Genomic DNA, 21,567 nt, shown 5'->3' on the forward strand with positions numbered 1-21,567 from the left:
AACAAACAAACAACAGTAAAGAATGAGCCATCATTTAAAGTGCATCTGTTTCCTAGGAAGCCTTAGGCTTATAAAAAATAAAAGAACTGGTTCTCAGGCAATGACTTTTGAAATTCCAGTGCAGACAGGCCGTGTGTGTTTTTTTTTTGGCTTGTTCAAACTAGTATGTAACCAAATAACAGTTGTGTACCATCAACCTGGGAAAGAGCCTCCCTACACAAACAAGCATACAAACTCCAATTGCCACCATGACCATAACACAGGATGCACAGTAAAGCAGTGTGCATGTAAAGGGAAGTAACTGTGTACTATATTGGATTGCATTGTTTTGAAGTATTAGGATTTTTTATTTTTTTGAAAATGGAAAAAAAAAACGTAACGTGCGACCGACTTTATGAGGATGTGGGCAGTGCCTGAGAACCAAGGATATTATTTATTCTAGCCTTATAGCTTCTGATTGTAGGTTTGAAAATCTGAGTGGCCCTGATTATGAATATTTGTATTGTTGATGAAAGTCACACAGAATAGAGTGTTGGTAGTGAGCTAATTGTTCTGTCTCTTCCTTGCCTCCTGGTACCGTGGTGAGTTTCAATATGGACGTATTAGCTAGTGTGTAGTTTGCTTGCTGATAAATGTTTGTCACAAGGACCAGTAACATATCACAGTATTTTTGTTTATTTCAAACCTCAGGAATATACAACAAAATCAACTTCAAAATATATTACAAGATTTCAATGGAATGTTGCCGCTAGATTGAAACATGTTTGTACAATAAAATGAAAACCTAGTGTGAATATTATTATAGAATGTGATCATTGCATATTAACGACAAATACATAACAAAATGGAGATCCATATGACATTGTAAATATGTATATGTATACAAACATGAAAATGCTGCTCATTTAAAGAGGGACTAGTGAGCCCAAATGGCAGCCCAGTGATGTTCCATTCAGGTTGTTGAACACCAGTCACCAGGTGTGTGTATATAGCAGGTAATCGTTCCTCCATGCAATTATACAGAGATCAGGTCTCAGTCTCACATTCTGAACTCATATCTTATTAGAAATGGGCACCAGGGTGGAACATAGTCCAATTTGGTAACTCAGCATCAAAATAATTAATTTGATTCAATGTTTGACAAGAATACCTACATGTTCTACTGCCCTGAGAAGATCTAAGATAGAATTTGAACTTCAGGAACCCATGCTTGCCCTCTAAGGTGACTATGCTTGTCATAAGAGCCGACTAACGGATCGGGTGGTGAGGCTCGCTGACTTGGTTGATGCATATCATTGTATCCAAATTGCGTTGATCATGACATCAATCACTGGATTGTCTGGTCCAGACTATTATTTACAGACCGGCATCATATAACTGGAATATTGCTGAGTGCAGCATTAAACAACAAACAAACCTGTTCAACTACATTGGAGATATGTACATTTTGGTGGGAGGCATGTTTCAAGGGAGTATGGACAAGGGAGTAAACAATAACAGGCCGAACATGTACCTAAAGCTTGTATGAGAGAGAATGATTGTTTGGCCCTAACAAATCAAATATGAGTTTTGCAGAATGTCCATTTTATTAGAAAAAAGGTGTTTTTGGTCTGATCATGAATAGGTTACAGAGTTTAGGTGAAATCGCTTACAAAACAAAGTGTATGGCGATATTAAACTCTCAGGTGGTAAATCTTGAAAATCTGAAACCATTATTATAAAATCCTTGGTATTCCATCAGCTTATGAGATGCTGCATGCCCCACGAAAAATGTGCTCTTTTTGGGGGAAAGCAATAAAAGATGTGTAGAACAAATACTTGTTGTGGCCTTCCACAGAGGAGCCATGATACAGCATACAGTGCAACACATTGTTACAGTTGGTGTGCATTAGACGGGCAGATTCACTAAGCTTTTCACACATACATCAGACTTTACCCCATTACCGTGAGAATCCAGCGTACAAGATATTTACCAAAGGGATACAGGTCTATCATCTGTGTCACTTGGGCAGATCTCCCATATTAAACCAACACTGTGATTTTACAGAAATACTGTTCATATATGTAAATAAAAAATAACAGACTACAAATACATAAATGAATACTTCGTCCTCATCATAATCATCAACCTCCTCCTCCTCCCCCTCATCATCATCATCATCATCAACATCATCAACATCATCATCGCTGTCATCCACGGCAATGGTGAACCAGTATGAAAAAAACTCCTGACTTCATTATCTTTGGTTTTCAAGGGAATTACCAGGAATTTGTTTCTGTCATTTGGGTGCTACAGCTCGCATACAATAATAATGTTACAATTATATACAATAGCTAGATAATTCTCTCATTTGTGTAAGCTGTCTCACGTGGCCCTCAGGCTGACAGAAAACTATGGTCGTGGGTTCGAATCCCGGATTCCCCCTGATCATGTTTCTATGTGCTGCAGGACAAAGTGGTACTTCTTGAGACACACTTCAGGATTTCCTCCCATATCAAGCTGGCACTGTGCCATTTAACTGAAATACTGGTCCACTGGTCGTTAAACTACACGTTACTACACTCAATCACTCTGGAGGGGGCACGGTGGCCCAGTCGTCTAAGGCGCCGCGATTCGCTGTGCAGAGTTGCATCCCTTGGGCACGCCAGAAACCTATGATTGTGGGTTCGAATCCCAGTTCGCCCCGATTATGTTTCTATGTTTGTCAGCACCATACCGTGCTCGTGGGTTTCACCGAAGTGGTATCCGTCTGAGACCTGCATCACATCGGGCTTTCCTCCCACATTAAGCTGACACGCCGTGATATGACTGGACTACTGTTAAAAGCGGTGTTAAACCCAACTCACTCACTCACTCAATCACTCTGGAAATAATCACTCACTCACTCACTCTTCAGAGAGTCTGGAAATAATCATTCTCCAGATCTCGCATAGGGTCCAACTTGTTCTTCAGTTCCTTCTTCTCCACTGAAACACAGACGGAATATGTGTCAAAACACCTTGCAAATCTCTGTGGGGGGACTGTTAGCCTAAAAATGGCGGCACCACCTGTAATCAGTGAATTAGCGCCGAACTCGGCAATATTCCAGCTCTATGACGGTGGTCTGTAAATAATCGAGTCTGGACCAGACAGTCCAGTGATTGACATTATGAACATCGATCCACGCAGTTGGGATACGATAACATGCATCAACCAAGTCAGTGAGCCTGACCATCCGATCCCGTTAGTCGCATTTTACGGCAAGCATGGGTTGCTGAAGCCCTATTCTAACCGGGATCTTCACAGGCCAATCAGAGAAGTAGCACAAGGCTTCAATAAGTGAAGTTGCACAAGCTCCTTATGTTATTTCAGTATAGGTAACGGAATGTTTGTCAGGTGAACACATTTATGTGGTTTCCGTGAGATTCTCACCCAAATGCACACTTTCTTACGATTTTACTATCTGTGATTAAATACTTAAACAGGTAAATATGTTTTGGGTAGATTGGGTGGAACAAAGTTTTGGGTATCTGTGAATGTATATTGTAAACGCGCTTTGGGTACCTGTGAATAAATACTTACACAGATAACGCGCTTTGGGTACCTGTGAATGAATACTTACACAGATAACGCGCTTTGGGTATCTGTGAATGAATACTTACACAGAAAACGCGGTTTGGGTACCTGTGAATGAATACTTACATAGATAAACGCGCTTTGGATATCTGTGACGGAGAACAAAGACGATCAGGACGACGCTCCCCACCACAAGCAGCAGCCCCAACACCACCGCCAACACCCACCACATGCTCGTAGAGGCAGCCTCTATGATGCCTGCAATGGAACAACGTGTAGTGTATCATATAGCAAGCGTTGATGCCGCGTTAAACAATAACTAGCTGCTCAAATACACCCACCATAGACTGAGTACAGACAGCGTCCATAGAAGGAATCATGGGAAGAAACCACACATGACAGTTTCTCGGGGAGGGTCATAAAAAATAATACTGATTATAAAGTGGACATTTTCTTATAAAATTTTAAGTGCTTTTGCCTTTTTTTCGGGGAGGGTAAAAAAAGATACAAGATCATAGGGAGCGTTATTAAAAAAATATGACAAGCATTATTGGAGGGTAATTATTTTCAGTATGTTAGGGCATCAAAGAAAACTTGACACCCTTATTTGATCACTAAATTGCTAATATTCCCGACCAGAAATAAAGTGAAGTTATGTTATAATATACAGTGATTTCACGTAAATGCACAGTACAGGATAAGAAGGTTGCATTTGTGTTAAACCTACGGCGATCTTACATTCACACCAATATGGCCCAATTACGGACTGGAATGTGACATCTCAGATAAAGTGTATGGTTGTCTCATGTCAACACTAAGAGTGAGTGAGTGAGTTGGGTTTAACGCTCCAACACTCTTACGCCGCTTTAAACAGTATTACAGTTATATCGCGGCCTGTCGGCTTAATGTGGGAGGAAAGCCCGAAGTGATGCAGGTCTCAGACGTTTACCACTTCGGTGAAACCCACGAGCACAGTGCTGACAAATCTAGAAACATAATCGGGACGAACCGGGATTCGAACCCACAATCATAGGTTTCTGGCGTGCCCAAGGGAAGGCAAATCTGCACAGCGAATCGCGACGCCTTAGACGACTAGGCCCCCCCGGCCCCCGTCAAGGCTATAGCGGAAATTAGAGCCATGTTATAACATATGACTTGAACAGCTTGCTGACAGCATACAGTGATTTGCCTTGTAAACCTACAGCCACTTTTGCCTATTGTATTGTTGTGGGTATCTTGGTATTGTATTGTAACCTTGCGCCAGGTACTACTTGGATTCTTTTAATATGCATCTAATGTTGATTTTTGAATGGTTAAAAGTCAGATTCTTTTCTACCATGAAAATTCCATGACGTGAATCGAACCTGCAACTTCACATATCATGTTTTGTATTGTAACCCCACTGTTTTCCCACTGAGCAACCGGGGCAGGTGACGATAGGGTGTTCAATCTTACATGTCATGTATTCAGTTGTGTGCATGTTTCACATGATTTTTCTCTCGCCTGCTGTCATCGATTTCGTTTTATACTACGAGTGTTGTATTGCTTCACTCTAAGATATCCCTATGTTTTCTTATTCTTTCTGGTATTTCTTGCATTTTGACGGTTTATAAGTTAGTTGAAATACTTTTCCACTGTTCTGTTCATTTCCCGAGCCCAAGGTTTTATATTTTTAACCAAACCCGCGGAGTCGTGTTTTAACTACAATACACCTCACTATAATATCCTGGGCGATGTTGTATCCACAAAGCGAGGTTAGGGCTTTGTCGATCGTAACCCCCATTCTTTGACACTGACTTACGGCAGTCGTAGGGCTGAGATCGCCTATGGTTAGAGTTCTAAACAACACTGTCACAAACGTAAATACACACCTTCCGTGACTGGCTGCACCTCTGTTGTGGAGGGGTCTGTGGTGGGCGGCATCCTCATCACGTCGACACTGACGACCACATGCTGCACGTCGTGGCTGATCACACACGCGTATAGCCCCAACACAGTGTCCAGGTCCTCGGGGTTGAGTTCCGTGGTGTTGATGGTGATGCTGCTGTGAGTGTCGTTGCTACGCAGTGAAATACCAGGACGAGATTGTATAATGTCTTTGCTGTTGAGCGTCCAGCGGAACGCCAGCGTCCGACTGGGGTCAGTGACGGCGGAGACAGACAACGTCTTCACATCTCCATGTACCACTCGGACAACCGGAGACGGGCGGGACCCTATTGTGATTGGCGCTGGAAGGTTACAAAGAGAGTGAGTGAGTGAGTGAGTTGAAAGGGGTTTGCGCCGCTTTTAGCACTATTCCAGCAATATCAGGACGGGGAACACCAGTAATGGGCTTCATACTTTAAACCCATGTGGGGAATCGAACCAGCGTCTTTGGCAAGCGAACGCTTTAACGACGAGCCCCCCATTACAAAGAGGAATTGTAGTTGTATGCATAATCATAAACATGTATACATGCCATGCACTGAGTCACACGATTATTGTAGATTTTCCTGATTGGAACATCCTCGATTAAGTAGCATTATATCTCCTTTCTATCATGCTATATACCCTGGTCCCCTTCGCCACGATGACTTAGTTTCGGAAGTGGCATCACCTCATTCATCGTTTTTGCCTCTAACTTAGCACAAAATTTCTCTCGCCCATGAGAGTAATTTCATTGGATGGTTATTTTTAGTGTTGTACCGTTCGAATCGTGCTCAAAACGAACACATGGTATAGCGAATAGGTCCGTGGTATCAAATATAATAGTTAGTATATATTACACAGGATAATGGAGGGCGTGATTGGACTTTCTGTTTGTTTGTTTGTTGTTTAACGCTGCACTCAGCAATATTCCAATCATATCACTGGTGGTCTGTAAATACTCTGGTTGGATTGGGTTTCTGTTTTATTTTGGGATTCTGTATAATGTTGGGAAAAGACCAGTGAGAATCGAGGACTCGACACCAAGATCAGTGGATCCTGGCACGGCCAAGTGACGCAAAACTACACAGAAATTGCAAAGCCTCAGACGACTTAAACATCCGCCCCACCTCCCTCTGAGAGAAGAATAATGTATTCACACTATATACCAGAGAGCAAGGGATGACATTAGTGCACCTACTTAGAATATTCAGATATGCGTCCTTAAAGATGCTTCCAAACTCGTTTTGTACCAGACACTGCACGTTCATGATGTCCATATCACGTGACACGTGAAGCAACCGGAACTTGGTGAAATTGATGATCCTCTTGTCGTCTAGAAAAAAGCAACAATAACAGCAACCTCGCAGCAACACGTTACCATCAAGAGTAGCCTACCAAATGATATCCAATGTAACGGTCGAGTAAGTGAGTATGCTGAGTTTAACACAGATTTTAACAGTACTGCAGTTATATCAGCTTAATGTGGGAGGAAAGCCCGAAGTTATGCAGTCCACTGTAACGAATAGAATGAACACATCGCTTTTAGGCGTAGAATGGAACGTAACACATCGCTATTAGGCGTAGAATTAAACGTAACACGTCGCTATGAGGCGTACAGTGAAACGTGACACATCGCGAAACGCGTAGAGTGAAACGTGACACATCGCTATAACGCATAGAGTGAACGTAACACATCGCTATAACGCGTAGAATGAAACGTGACACATCGCTATAACGCGTAATGTGAGTGAGTGAGATAATGCTTTACGTATCCATGCCATATCGTGACGACTATAACGCGTAGAGTGAGAGTTAACTAAAGGTGTGATTGATTTGTTGGTTGTTTAACGCCGCACTCAGCAATATTCCAGCTATATGACGGCGGTCTGGACCAGACAATCCAGTGATTGAAATCATGAACATCTACCCACGCAATTGGAATACGATGACATGCATCAACCAAAACAGCGAGCTTGACTTCTCGATCCTGTTAGTCACCTCTTATGACAAGCATGGGTTGCTGAAGATCAACTCTAACCGGGATCTTCAAGAGGGTATCATGATTTTGAGTAAAATATGGCGAAATATGGCGAAAAAATGGACATCTCTATCTATCATGATATCTAACATTTATAAGACATAAAGACAGAAATGTCGTACTGTGGGGAAGCTGTTCGCCGTTCTGGTACCATATAGGAGGAGAAGGAGTGTTCTCCCTGTCTGCGCCTTTCGATATACAGTTGAACGTGACGTTGCTTCCCTCCACGACTGTCTGCGACAACGGGGGCTCCACCCACATCGGTCGGGCTGAAAACCACATGTTACAGTTATTAACAAATTATATATGCATGACAATGTCTGCATTCATGTTTGACAATGTATGTAACATGTATGACAATGTATGTAACATGTATGACAATGTTGTAACCGTGTATGACAATGTATGTAACATGTATGACAATGTCTGTAACCATGTATGACAATGTATGTGACCATGTATGACAGTGTATGTAACGATGTATAACAATGAATGTAACATGTATGACAATGTATGTAACCGTGTATGACAATGTATGTAACCTTGTATGACAATGCATGTAACATGTATGACAATGTATGTAACATGTTTGACAATGTATGTAACCGTGTATGACAATGTATGTAACCTTGTATGACAATGCATGTAACATGTATGACAATGTATGTAACCGTGTATGACAATGTATGTAACATGTATGACAATGCATGTAACATGTATGACAATGTATGTAACCGTGTATGACAATGTATGTAACATATATGACAATGTATGTAACCGTGTATGACAATGTATGCAACATGTATGACAATGTATGTAACCGTGTATGACAATGCATGTAACATGTATGACAATGTATGTAACCGTGTATGACAATGTATGTAACCTTGTATAACAATGTATGTAACATGTTTGACAATGTATGTAACCGTGTATGACAATGTATGTAACATGTATGACAAGGTATGTAACCTTTTATAACAATGTATGTAACCATGTATGACAATGTATGTTACCATGTATGACAGTGTGTGTAACGATGTATGACAATGTATGGTTGCCTTGTATCACAATGTACATGTATGTAACCATGTATGACAATGTATGGTTGCCTTGTATCACAATGTACATGTATGTAACCATGTATGACATATGTTACCATGTATGACAATGTCTGTAACCATGTCTGACAGTGTATGTTACCATGTATGACAGTGTGTGTAACATTGTATAACAATGTTTGTTACCATGTATGACAATGAGTGTTACCATGTATGACAATGTCTGTTACCAAGTATGACAGTGTGTGTAACGATGTATAGCAATGTATGTTACCATGTATGACAATGAGGGTTACCATGTATGACAATGTCTGTAACCATGTCTGACAATGTATGTTACCATGTATGACAGTGTGTGTAACATTGTATAACAATGTATGTTACCATGTATGACAATGAGTGTTACCATGTATGGCAATGTCTGTTACCAAGTATGACAGTGTGTGTAACGATGTATAACAATGTATGTTACCATGTGTGACAATGAGTGTTACCATGTATGACAATGTATGTAACCATGTATGACAATGTCTGTTACCAAGTATGACAATGTCTGTTACCATGTATGACAATGTCTGTTACCATGTATGACAATGTCTGTTACCATGTATGACAATGTCTGTTACCAAGCATAACAATGTCTGTTACCATGTATGACAATGTCTGTTACCAAGTATGACAATGAGTGTCACCATGTATGACAATGTATGTAACCATGTATGTCAATGCATGTTACCATGTATGACAATGTCTGTTACCATGTATGACCATGTCTGTAACCATGTATGACAATGCATGTAACATGTATGACAATTTATGTAACCATGTATGACAAGGTCTGTAACCGTGTATGACAATGTATGTAACATGTATGACAATGCATGTAACATGTATGACAATGCATGTAACATGTATGACAATGCATGTAACATGTATGACAATCAACGTACAGGTGACGTTGAGGAAGGTGATCTCCTTAAGTTTCCCTTGTGAGTTAGAGGCTTCACAGGTGTACTCCCCTTCGTCGTAGTCGGTGACGTTAAGAATCTCAACACGTCGCCCATGGTACTGGATGTCGAAGCGGGCGTTGCCAGGGAGTATAACCTTGTTGTACTTGTCAAACCAGCTGATTTCCGGAACAGGTCTGCCAGGAAGAAAATATTTACTTTGCAACGAGTAGTGTCAGAGCCTGTGATGTAGAACATGTCTATCACTCCTGAATAGCATGTGGTCATGGCATGTATTGATTCTAGTTCATGAAATACTTGTTTACATATCCAGGCGACTATCTTGGCATGGACTCTATACTTCGCTTGTCTGGATTTCCTGCTTCGAAGGAAGGCGTACTTAAATATAAAACGACTACACCAGAGAACAATCAGTCACGATTATCAGCCGAATCCTATTCAACTGGGCGCAAGGACAAAATAGAGGTGAAAATTCTATGAAGAGATCACTGAAAATCAGTGATGACACAAAGTCTTCACTCGTAAAGATCCAGGTAGAATAGGTCTTCAGCAACCCATGCTTGCCATAAAAGGCGACTATGCTTGTCGTAAGAGGCGACTGACGGGATCGGGTGGTCAGGCTCGCTGACTTGGTTGATGCATGTCATCGTATCCCAAATTGCGTGGATCAATGCGCATGATGTCAATCACTGGATCATCTAGTCTAGACTCGATTATTTACAGACCGCCGTCATATAGCTGGAATATTGCTGAATGCGTCGTTAAACACCAAACAAACAAACAAACCAGGTGTTCACGAAAAGGGTAAGCATGTCCTGTGTTCAAACTGTTCGAATCAAAGCATCATTGGACCAGACAGCGAGTCGTAACATGTTAACCTTGAGATGTCCTAGAAACATTATCTTACTTTCCACCGAAGAAACATTCCAGGGTGACGCTCTTGCCAATAAATCCTTTCTTCGCTCCGCTTTTGTATAGAAGGCGGGGTTTACTGTCATCGGTATCTGGGACAAAAGGGACATACAGATGTAACTACATGTAGCAGAGCCTCGTTAAAAGGTCTACATAGAGGCCCGGTGAGTGAGTGAGTGAGTGAGTGAGTGAGTTAAAGGTTCACATCGCATTGACAATATTGCAGCCACATAGTAATGATACGATAATGATAAATACATTCAGAATATATAACATCTGTCGACAAAGGACAGTAAAACAACTAGATTATCACAGAACTGTATTTATAACGAGTATGTAAGCGTAAAAAGATATGACGATACATAAAGAAAAGAGGCCAAACCCTTTCCATATTCATAAGAAATCTCGATTGTACGACTCCGACTACTAGTATATCATAAGCATGCGCTTATGAATCACTATCAAATAGTAATGATGCCAGTTATTCATGAAAAGGTGAGAGTATCCTGCCACATCGGTAGCACCCATCACAAACACATGCAAAGTCAATTGTCGACTGAAAAAAAGACCCGGAACATACGGTACAAGTCACAATAAGGAATTGCATCGGGCATAATTTGTGTCACTGATGTGTCAAATTTGGAAACGTCCTCCACATGTCTACCATAAAACTTTTTGAAAGCTACACTGCGGCCTTGAATGTTGAAACCTTGATCAAACAAGTTTTAGGCAAGAATCGTATGACGCTGTTTAAATATACTACTCAAAAGAAGTTCGGGATCACCCGATTCTTTCATATTGGTAATGTTAATCTGTCATGGCATGAGAGATTAACTATTGTAATATGAAAGAATCGGATGATCCTTAACTTCTTTTGAGAAGTATACAATACAAGACAGGCTATTCATTTGTAGATCACCAGTAACCAAAGTAAAGCCATTATACACGGTACCATGGAGACTAACGGTACATCTGCTACCTGCATGGTACCTCTTCAGCTGCTGGCGATTGATGACACATTTCGCTGAATATTGCAATAACACATATTCTACGATGAAGCTCATACAGTCTGGTTTAGATTTTACTATAGTGGTTAAAATTTATCATATTGAAAACAACAGATAGGTCACAATACCAACGCTACAATGTAATTTTATTAAATACTCAATCATTTAAGATGTCTCTAGTATACTGGGAATAGAGTAGTATCACATCCTTGATGTTATTTTTAAAAACAACAACATTATACAGCACACGCCTTGCTCTCTGAAAACAGAAGTCGTCCAAACTAAGTGATACGGGCCGACTTTTCGAACTTTTCGAGATTTCCACATAAGTATGCCCTTGATGATTATTGAACAATTACTTTAAGGCAAGGGGTGGCCGGGTAGCCTAGTGGTTAAAGCGTTCGCTCGTCACGCCGAAGACCCGGGTTCGGTTCCCGACATGGGTACAATGTGTGAAGCCCATTTCTGATGTCCCATTGCGGGAATATTGCTAAAAGCGGGGTTAAACCAAACTCACTCACTCACTCACTTTAAGACAGACAAATCCGGAATGAGTGAATATAAAAGGTCAACGTCAGAGAATAAATAATCCCGATTATCCGCTGAAACACATTGGGCCTAAAAGGCAAAATAGCTGTGGAAGTTTAGAAATCACTAAAAATCAGTAATAACTCCAGATATTCCCACAAAAAGGTAAGCATGTCCTTCCCTAACGGTGAACACGTATTTATTGCCTGTCGCAAGATATATGACCACCTTCGACGTGAGGTTTGGATGTCGTACCTGATCCAGGGACGACTGTGAGGTCGACCTTGCTGCCGAGGTAGATGTTGTCGGCCTGAGCGTTGTGGACGCCGCACGCATACAGCTTGGCTTGAATGTCGTCATCCACCTCCACGTACGCAAAATGTAGTGTTCCTAGAATACAAGGACACCATATAGACACCACACACCCAACTGTAAAACTGTCACACGTTGTAGCAATAGCGTTTAAAGACTTAGAAGTCAATTCCTTTACCGTTGCTTAGTGTTTTACAAACAGTGCTGATCAATGTACAGACCTCTCTCGTCCACGCCATGTCGCTTGGTAGGGTTGAAGCTGACTTGTTTGTCCTTGGCATCTGTGAGGTACCAGGCGAACGTGCCCGTAGGGACAGATTCAGGGGGATTTAAACACTCCATGGAAGCACTCTCCCCTGCAACCTTTGTCATCGGCCGGGCACTGACGTCATCAAACCTTTCCCCTCCTGGAAACCAAGGTACAACCTGAATCATTGTCGCATGTAACCATGTATGACAGTGTAGACAGTGTAACTATGTAGACACTTTGTAGACACACCTATATATCATCCTATATACATGTCAGACCAACTATATACCATCCTATATACATGTCAGACACACCTATATATCATCCTGTATACATGTCAGACCAACTATATATAATCCTATATACATGTCAGACACACCTATATATCATCCTGTATACATGTCAGACACACCTATATATCATCCTAAATACATGTCAGACATCTATATATCATCCTATATACATGTCAGACACACCTATATATCATCCTTTATACATGTCAGACCAACTATATAATCCTATATACATGTCAGACACACCTACATATGATCCTATATACATGTCAGACCAACTATATATAATCCTATATACATGTCAGACACACCTATATATCATCCTATATACATGTCAGACCAACTATATATCATCCTATATACATGTCAGACACACCTATATATCATCCTATATACATGTCAGACCAACTATATATAATCCTATATACATGTCAGACACACCTATATATAATCCTATATACATGTCAGACACACCTACATGTCATCCTGTATTCATGTCAGACACACCTACATGTCATCCTAAACACATGTCAGACACACCTATATATCATCCTATATACAAATCAGAGACATCTATATGTGATCCTTTATACATGTCAGACCAACTATATATCATCCTATATACATGTCAGACCATCTATATGTCATCCTATATACATGTCAGAGACAACACATGGGTACAATGTGTGAAGCTCATGTCTGGTGTTTTCCGCTGTGATATAGCTGGAACATTTAAAAAACTCACTCAGTCATTCTTACACAAGACACAAGATATGCACACAATCTTCGTGATTGACTAACTATTGTGTGTATATTATGCGTGATTGACTTACTGATTGCGTGCATTATGCGTGATTGACTTACTGATTGTGTATATATTATGCGTGATTGACTTACTGATTGCGTGCAGTAAGCGTGATTGACTTACTGATTGTGTATGTATTATGCGTGATTGACTTACTGATTGTGTATAGTATATGCATTATTGACTTACTGATTGTGTGTATTACATGCGTGATTACTTACTTATCATTGACATGTGAACCTCCTGTGACAGCGCCGTGCCCCACGTGTTGGTTGCTAGGCATCTGTACCGCCCCTGCTCACGTATCGTGGCGCTCTCCACCCACAGAAAGCCGGTGGTGGCGTTAAAATTGATGTAATCGGACGTGATGTTTGCACCATCTTTCTGCCAAGTGTACCTGTGTCAACATACGTAGCATTGGGGTGAAAGGAGATTGTGGTGCAAAAGACATAATGTTTCCTGTAAATAATACCGACTTGTAACTAGATCGATCTGGATCTATGTCAACTACCAACACTGCAGGTTGTGGAGGATACGGGAACATCATATTTCAGACCTCCAGCTCAGTTCTCTACTTCGTCCTCCCCTCCTTTCTCTCTCTTTTTCCCTTCCTCTCCCCCTCCCTCCCTCTCTCACCTTTCTCTATCTCTCTTTCTTTCTCTCTCTCTCTCCCATCTCCCTTTCTCCCTCCGACACCCTCTCTCTCCCTCCTCTCTCCCCCTTTCTCTTCCTCCCCCTCTCTCTTTCTCCCTCCCATCTTTCTATCTCACTCCCCTCTCTCACCCTTTCGTCTCTCTCTCCCTCCCGTCTCTCTCTCTCTCCCTCCCGTCTCTCTCTCTCCCTCTCTCTCCCACACACACACACACACACACACACACACACACACACACCATCCTCTTCATATGACACACTTTTACACACACCACCCTGTTCATATGACACACTTTATCACACACACACACACACACACACACACACACACACACACACACACACACACACACACACACACACACACACACACACACATACACACATACAGTGTGCACCTGGAATATACTAGCTATATACCTACTCAGGTTGTGGAGTTCCAGCGTGCACCTGGAGTATACTAGCTATATACCTACCTGACCCCTCCCACCCCTCTATAGCTATATACCTACTCAGGTTGTGGAGTTCCAGCGTGCACCTGGAGTATACTAGCTATATACCTACCTGACCCCTCCCTCCCCTCTATAGCTATATACCTACTCAGGTTGTGGAGTTCCAGTGTGCACCTGGAGTAAACTAGCTATATACCTACCTGACCCCTCCCTCCCCTCTATAGCTATATACCTACTCAGGTTGCGGGGTTCCAGCGTGCACCTGGAGTATACTAGCTATATACCTACCTAACCCCTCCCTCCCCTCTATAGCTATATACCTACTCAGGTTGCGGGGTTCCAGCGTGCACCTGGAGTATACTAGCTATATACCTACCTGACCCTTCCCACCCCTCTATAGCTATATACCTACTCAGGTTGTGGAGTTCCAGCGTGCACCTGGAGTATACTAGCTATATACCTACCTAACCCCTCCCTCCCCTCTATAGCTATATACCTACTCAGGTTGCGGGGTTCCAGTGTGCACCTGGAGTATACTAGCTATATACCTACCTGACCCCTCCCTCCCCTCTATAGCTATATACCTACTCAGGTTGTGGAGTTCCAGCGTGCACCTGGAGTATACTAGCTATATACCTACCTAACCCCTCCCTCCCCTCTATAGCTATATACCTACTCAGGTTGTGGAGTTCCAGCGTGCACCTGGAGTATACTAGCTATATACCTACCTGACCCCTCCCTCCCCTCTATAGCTATATACCTACTCAGGTTGTGGAGTTCCAGCGTGCACCTGGAGTATACTAGCTATATACCTACCTGACCCCTCCCTCCCCTCTATAGCTATATACCTACTCAGGTTGTGGAGTTCCAGTGTGCACCTGGAGTATACAAGCTATATACCTACCTGACCCCTCCCTCCCCTCTATAGCTATATACCTACTCAGGTTGTGGAGTTCCAGCGTGCACCTGGAGTATACTAGCTATATACCTACCTGACCCCTCCCTCCCCTCTACAGCTATATACCTACTCAGGTTGCGGGGTTCCAGTCGCATTACAGGACACTGTGAAGTTTAAGCCTTTGTTGAAGTACCGTGTCCGGGCGAACAGAGGAGCGTGCACGCTCGGGGGAGCTCGGACTGAAATCATAATGTCATTTTAACTTCATAGTATAAATTCATAGCTGCACTGAACAGCAGTGTATATTGTCTGATGACTACTCTGTGTGTGTGTTTGTGGAATCTGCCCCCGGAGCCACCATACAATGGCGGCGGTGTAGCGAGGAACGCAGGAAACATCCCCACACATATACATATCCGTGAAGATGTGGTGACGCACTCTGCTATCAGCCGGTTTTCTCACATCTGGTTTAGTTTCTTATATAAAAACTGACAATGGAAGTTCCCATGTATTGTGTCAGTGTAATCTAATATTAGGTGAAGCAGTCTGTCTCTGTACAGCTAATTCTGCCTACATCTCAGTCTGTCTGTGTACAGCTTATTCTGCCTACATCTAAGTCTGTCAATGTACAGCTCATTCTGCCTACATCTCAGTCTGTCTGTGTACAGCTCATTCTGCCCACATCTCAGTCTGTCTGTGTACAGCTCATTCTGCCTACATCTAAGTCTGTCTGTGTACAGCTTATTCTGCCTACATCTCAGTCTGTCTGTGTACAGCTCATTCTGCCTACATCTCAGTCTATGTACAGTTCATTCTGCCTACATCTCAGTCTGTCTGTGTACAGCTCATTCTGCCTACATCTAAGTCTGTCTCTGTACAGCTTATTCTGCCTACATCTCAGTCTGTCTCTGTACAGCTCATTCTGCCTACATCTCAGTCTGTCTCTGTACAGCTTATTCTGCCTACATCTAAGTCTGTCTGTGTACAGCTCATTCTGCCTACATCTCAGTCTATGTACAGCTCATTCTGCCTACATTTCAGTCTGTCTATGTACAGGTCATTCTGCCTACATCTCAGTCTGTCTGTGTACAGCTCATTCTGCCTACATCTCAGTCTATGTACAGCTCATTCTGCCTACATCTCAGTCTATGTACAGCTCATTCTGCCTACATCTCAGTTTGTCTGTGTACAGCTCATTCTGCCTACATCTAAGTCTGTCTGTGTACAGCTCATTCTGCCTACATCTAAGTCTGTCTGTGTACAGCTCATTCTGCCTACATCTCAGTTTGTCTGTGTACAGCTCATTCTGCCTACATCTAAGTCTGTCTGTGTACAGCTCATTCTGCCTACATCTAAGTCTGTCTGTGTACAGCTCATTCTGCCTACATCTCAGTTTGTCTGTGTACAGCTCATTCTGCCTACATCTCAGTCTGTCTGTGTACAGCTCATTCTGCCTACATCTAAGTCTGTCTGTGTACAGTTCATTCTGCCTACATCTTAGTCTATGTACCATGGCCAACGCGGGTTTAGCAGTGTCGGCCAGGGTTTTGAATGAGTGAGTGAGTATGGTTTTATGCCGCTTTTAGCAATATTCCAGCAATATCACGGCGGGGGACACCAGAACTGGGCTTCGCACATTGTACCCATGTCGGGAATCGAACCCGGGTCTTCGACGTGACGAGCGAACCCCCAGGGTTTTGAAATCCAACACAAGCACTTTAGATGTAGTCTGACAACGTGAGAGACGTTTTACGTGATGCTGACTTTGTCCGGCAATAAAAAACTGTTAACTCCTCATATTAATTCTTCCTCCTACATCAAGCTGGCACATAATGATACAAGCGGCGTTAAACACAACTCACTCACTCATACTAATGTAGATTAACATCTATTCTCTGAAATGAAAATAGTTTACGGAAAGTTGGTTTGTAGTTGGTAAATTATCGCAATAAGTTTAAAATCTCATTTTCAGAAACGGCATGTATTACAGACTAATATTAAAGCATAAGGCTATATCTTCTCCAGTCAACCATGTGCTGTTATGTCCTAGGTTGCATTTTGGTGTTTCATGTCAGGTTCTGTCCTGAGGTATCCTAGATTAACGCTGGTTAACTCTGGTTCAGTTAATCCTAATTAACCCAAGTTGCCAGAAATAGGATAACCTCAGTTGACGAAGCTCAGTCAAGTCTTAATAATCAAACGCACGTGCATATTTCGCATTCCCCGAATAAGTCGCTTCTACTCCGTCCTTCAGGAAATACAGGGCTTCTCATAGTGTGGCTTTGATCCCTGCTAATAATATGATAGGACTACTGTATCTCTGGTTGACGTTGGGTTCACTTTACGATCATAAAGTCTTCTGCTCTTTCATACAGTTAAATCAGTACTACTCTTTCCACCACTTAAACACATCTCTATGTTGCCCGAGGAGAACTCTCGCATCCTCGACCTATTCTTTCTTTCTTGCGATGCGATGCGACGCGACGCAATGCGATGCGATGCGATTCGATGCGATGTTGCTTCGGCCCTAGACCCACCTTATACGACTCGGTAATGTGCTTAAATAATCTCTGGATCACTTGATATAGTTGATATTTGTTCTAGAAGGTATTCTGGGACGACACATTCCATTCTTAGTAGAGTACTTATTTAAAAAGTATAGATTAAACAGGTTTTGATCTGTATATTATATAAAAGCATTTTTCTGTACAAAGTGCAATTCATAAAGTTGACGTTGGTATCCAGCGTACTAGTTTGAGAGCAGTAGACTAAAATTACCTACAAAAAAGACCTGCTTAGGCAAAAGAAAGTATTGGCTTTACCCAAACAATTACAAACGTTATCACAATGTTCCTAGGCTGAAAACAGTAGCGGAAACATTGCAAACTCGAGTGCCAAAACACAACTATGATACCCGTATCAAATACCCCACCATCAAAACCATTTCATTTTTAACCGGGACGGTCGGGTAGCCTAGTGGTTAAAGCGTTCGCTCGTCACGCCGAAGACCCGGGTTCGATGTGTGAAGCCCATTTCTGGTGTCCCCCGCCGTGATATTGCTGGAATATTGCTAAAAGCGGTGTAAAACCATACTCACTCACTCATTTTTAACCACCATCAAACGTGGATGGGTACTTTCTTTTGCCCTGTAGGTTACATTTGGAGATATTTATTTCACTAGATTATACTTACCATCGGACTGGGCTCGGCTTGAGGTATACCAACAGCACAGAATCAACACTATCGTCAACAGTTTCGTCTTCAACATATTCATCTCCAGTAAATAAGTACAGCAGTGTCTCTTATTCCGGTCTTAAATTTTCTGTCACCAACTCCGTGAATATTCACAGTCTTGTAGTCCGTTAACAGGTCCGGGTGCAGCTATTCCGTCCGCAGGCGTATTGTGAGTGCTGCTACTGCTGATGATGCTGGCCGCGTCAGTAGGCGTGCATGAACATCGCTGGGACGGGATGACGGCCAGGATGTAGAAGACAAGAGTATGATGGCGCAGACTCGTCCACTCCCTGCAGGCTTCTCATGGCATGCCTCACACACATCAGGCGGAACTGCGCTCTTCCGCCGTAGAGTCGGGGGAGGGGACCTAGCGTTCATCTCATGGCCTTAGGGGGAGTAGGGAGCTAGCGTCCATCTCATGGCCATTGGGGGAGGAGGGGAGCTAGCGTTCATCTCATGGCCTTTGGGGGAGTAGGGAGCTAGCGTCCATCTTATGGCCTTTGGGGGAAGGAGGGGAGCTAGCGTCCATCTTATGGCCTTTGGGGGAGTAGGGAGCTAGCGACCATCTTATGGCCTTTGGGGGAAGGAAGGGAGCTAGCGTCCATCTTATGGCCTTTGGGGGAGTAGGGAGCTAGCGTCCATCTCATGGCCTTTGGGGGAGTAGGGAGCTAGCGTCCATCTCATGGCCATTGGGGGAGGAGGGGAGCTAGCGTCCATCTTATGGCCTTTGGGGGAGTAGGGAGCTAGCGACCATCTTATGGCCTTTGGGGGAAGGAGGGGAGCTAGCGTCCATCTTATGGCCTTTGGGGGAAGGAGGGGAGCTAGCGTCCATCTTATGGCCTTTGGGGGAAGGAGGGGAGCTAGCGTCCATCTTATGGCCTTTGGGGGAAGGAGGGTAGCTAGCGTCCATCTTATGGCCTTTGGGGGAGTAGGGAGCTAGCGTCCATCTCATGGCCTTTGGGGGAGTAGGGAGCTAGCGTCCATCTCATGGCCATTGGGGGAGGAGGGGAGCTAGCGTCCATCTTATGGCCTTTGGGGGAGTAGGGAGCTAGCGACCATCTTATGGCCTTTGGGGGAAGGAGGGGAGCTAGCGTCCATCTTATGGCCTTTGGGGGAAGGAGGGGAGCTAGCGTCCATCTTATGGCCTTTGGGGGAAGGAGGGGAGCTAGCGTCCATCTTATGGCCTTTGGGGGAGTAGGGAGCTAGTGACCATCTTATGGCCATTGGGGGAAGGAGTAGAGCTAGCGTCCATCTTATAGCCTTTGGGGGAGTAGGGAGCTAGCGACCATCTTATGGACTTTTGGGGGAGTAGGGAGCTAGCGTCCATCTCATGGCCATTGGGGGAGGGAGGGGGGATAGGGTCCATCTCATGGCCTTTGGGGGAAGGAGGGGAGCTAGCGTCCATCTCATGGCCATTTGAGGAGGGAGGGGTGATAGGGTCCATCTCATGGCCATTTGGGGAGGGAGGGGAGCTAGCGTCCATCTCATGGCCCTTTGGGGAGGGAGGGGGGATAGGGTCCATCTCATGGCCATTGGATGAGGGGGGGGGGGGGATAGGGTCCAGCTCATGGCCATTTGGGGAGGGAAGGGGGATAGGGTCCATCTCATGGCCATTTGGGGAGGGAGGGGGGATAGGGTCCATCTCATGGCCATTGGATGAGGGGGGGGGGGGATAGGGTCCAGCTCATGGCCATTTGGGGAGGGAAGGGGGATAGGGTCCATCTCATGGCCATTTGGGGAGGGAGGGGGGATAGGGTCCATCTCATGGCCATTGGATGAGGGGGGGGGGGGGGATAGGGTCCAGCTCATGGCCATTTGGGGAGGGAAGGGGGATAGGGTCCATCTCATGGCCATTTGGGGAGGGAGGGGTGATAGGGTCCATACCATGGCCCTTTGGGGAGGGAGGGGTGATAGCGTCCATCTCATGGCCATTGGGGGAGGAGGGGGGGATAGGGTCCCTCTCGTTATCAGCTCATTATCAAAGCTGGCATATCAACTCACGGTTGAAGCTGGTATATCAACTCACGGCTGAAGCTGGTATGTTAACCTACTGTTGAAGCAGGTATATCAGGTCATTCTCTTGGCTGTTATATCAGCTCATTATCAAAGCTGGTACATTAACCAACGATTGAAGCTGGTATATCAACTCGCGATTGCAGCTGGTAGATCAATCATCGGTTGAAGCTGGCATGTTTACTCATTCTCGAAGCTGTTATATCAGCTCATTACAAAAGCTGGTATATTAACTCACGATTGAAGCTGGTAGTCAACTCACGGTTGAAGCTGGTATATTAACTCATTCTCGAAGCTGGTAAATCAGTTCATTACCAAAGCTGGTATATTAACTCACGATTGAAGCTGGTAGATCAACTCACGGTTGAAGCTGGTGTATTAACTCATTCTCGAAGCTTGTACATCAACCCACGATTAAAGCTTGTATATTAACTCACGAATGAAGCTGGTAGATCAACTCACGAATGAAGCTGGTAGATCAACTCACGAATGAAGCTCGTAGATCAACCCACGATTGAAGCTTGTATGAGACAAGTAGCGCTATACGCTTGGGCCAGTCTATGAGACACCATCGCTTCCACCAATGCAGCCAGGGACACGCTCAACACACGAGAAGAATACACGCAGTTCATAATATTTGATTTCTTTGTTTGATTTCATCCCAGAACGGTTTTCTATGTC

The 21,567-nt window shown here is 43.5% G+C and overlaps 2 protein-coding genes across 2 annotated transcripts; both read right to left on the minus strand.

Annotated features, from left to right (window-relative positions):
* Nucleotides 1-678: 678 nt before the first annotated feature.
* LOC139465378 (neuroglian-like) lies at nt 679-19,106 on the minus strand. Its single transcript, XM_071247123.1, has 12 exons — nt 18,832-19,106; nt 15,770-15,878; nt 13,860-14,035; nt 12,512-12,697; nt 12,234-12,368; nt 10,439-10,535; nt 9,514-9,707; nt 7,625-7,771; nt 6,663-6,797; nt 5,428-5,784; nt 3,683-3,814; nt 679-2,967 (listed from the first exon to the last, which is right to left on the minus strand). The coding sequence occupies exons 1-12, from the start codon at nt 18,911-18,913 to the stop codon at nt 2,894-2,896; spliced, it is 1,824 nt and encodes a 607-aa protein (XP_071103224.1). The 5' UTR covers nt 18,914-19,106; the 3' UTR covers nt 679-2,893.
* A 944-nt stretch (nt 19,107-20,050) lies between these two features.
* On the minus strand, nt 20,051-20,515 carry LOC139457243 (uncharacterized). The gene has a single exon (XM_071238657.1). The coding sequence runs from the start codon at nt 20,513-20,515 to the stop codon at nt 20,051-20,053; it is 465 nt and encodes a 154-aa protein (XP_071094758.1).
* Nucleotides 20,516-21,567: the final 1,052 nt, after the last annotated feature.

This window comes from Haliotis cracherodii, unplaced genomic scaffold, assembly GCF_022045235.1.
Source record: "Haliotis cracherodii isolate W230 unplaced genomic scaffold, xgHalCrac1.p SCAF_1, whole genome shotgun sequence".
Classification (NCBI taxonomy): Eukaryota; Metazoa; Mollusca; class Gastropoda; order Lepetellida; family Haliotidae; genus Haliotis; species Haliotis cracherodii.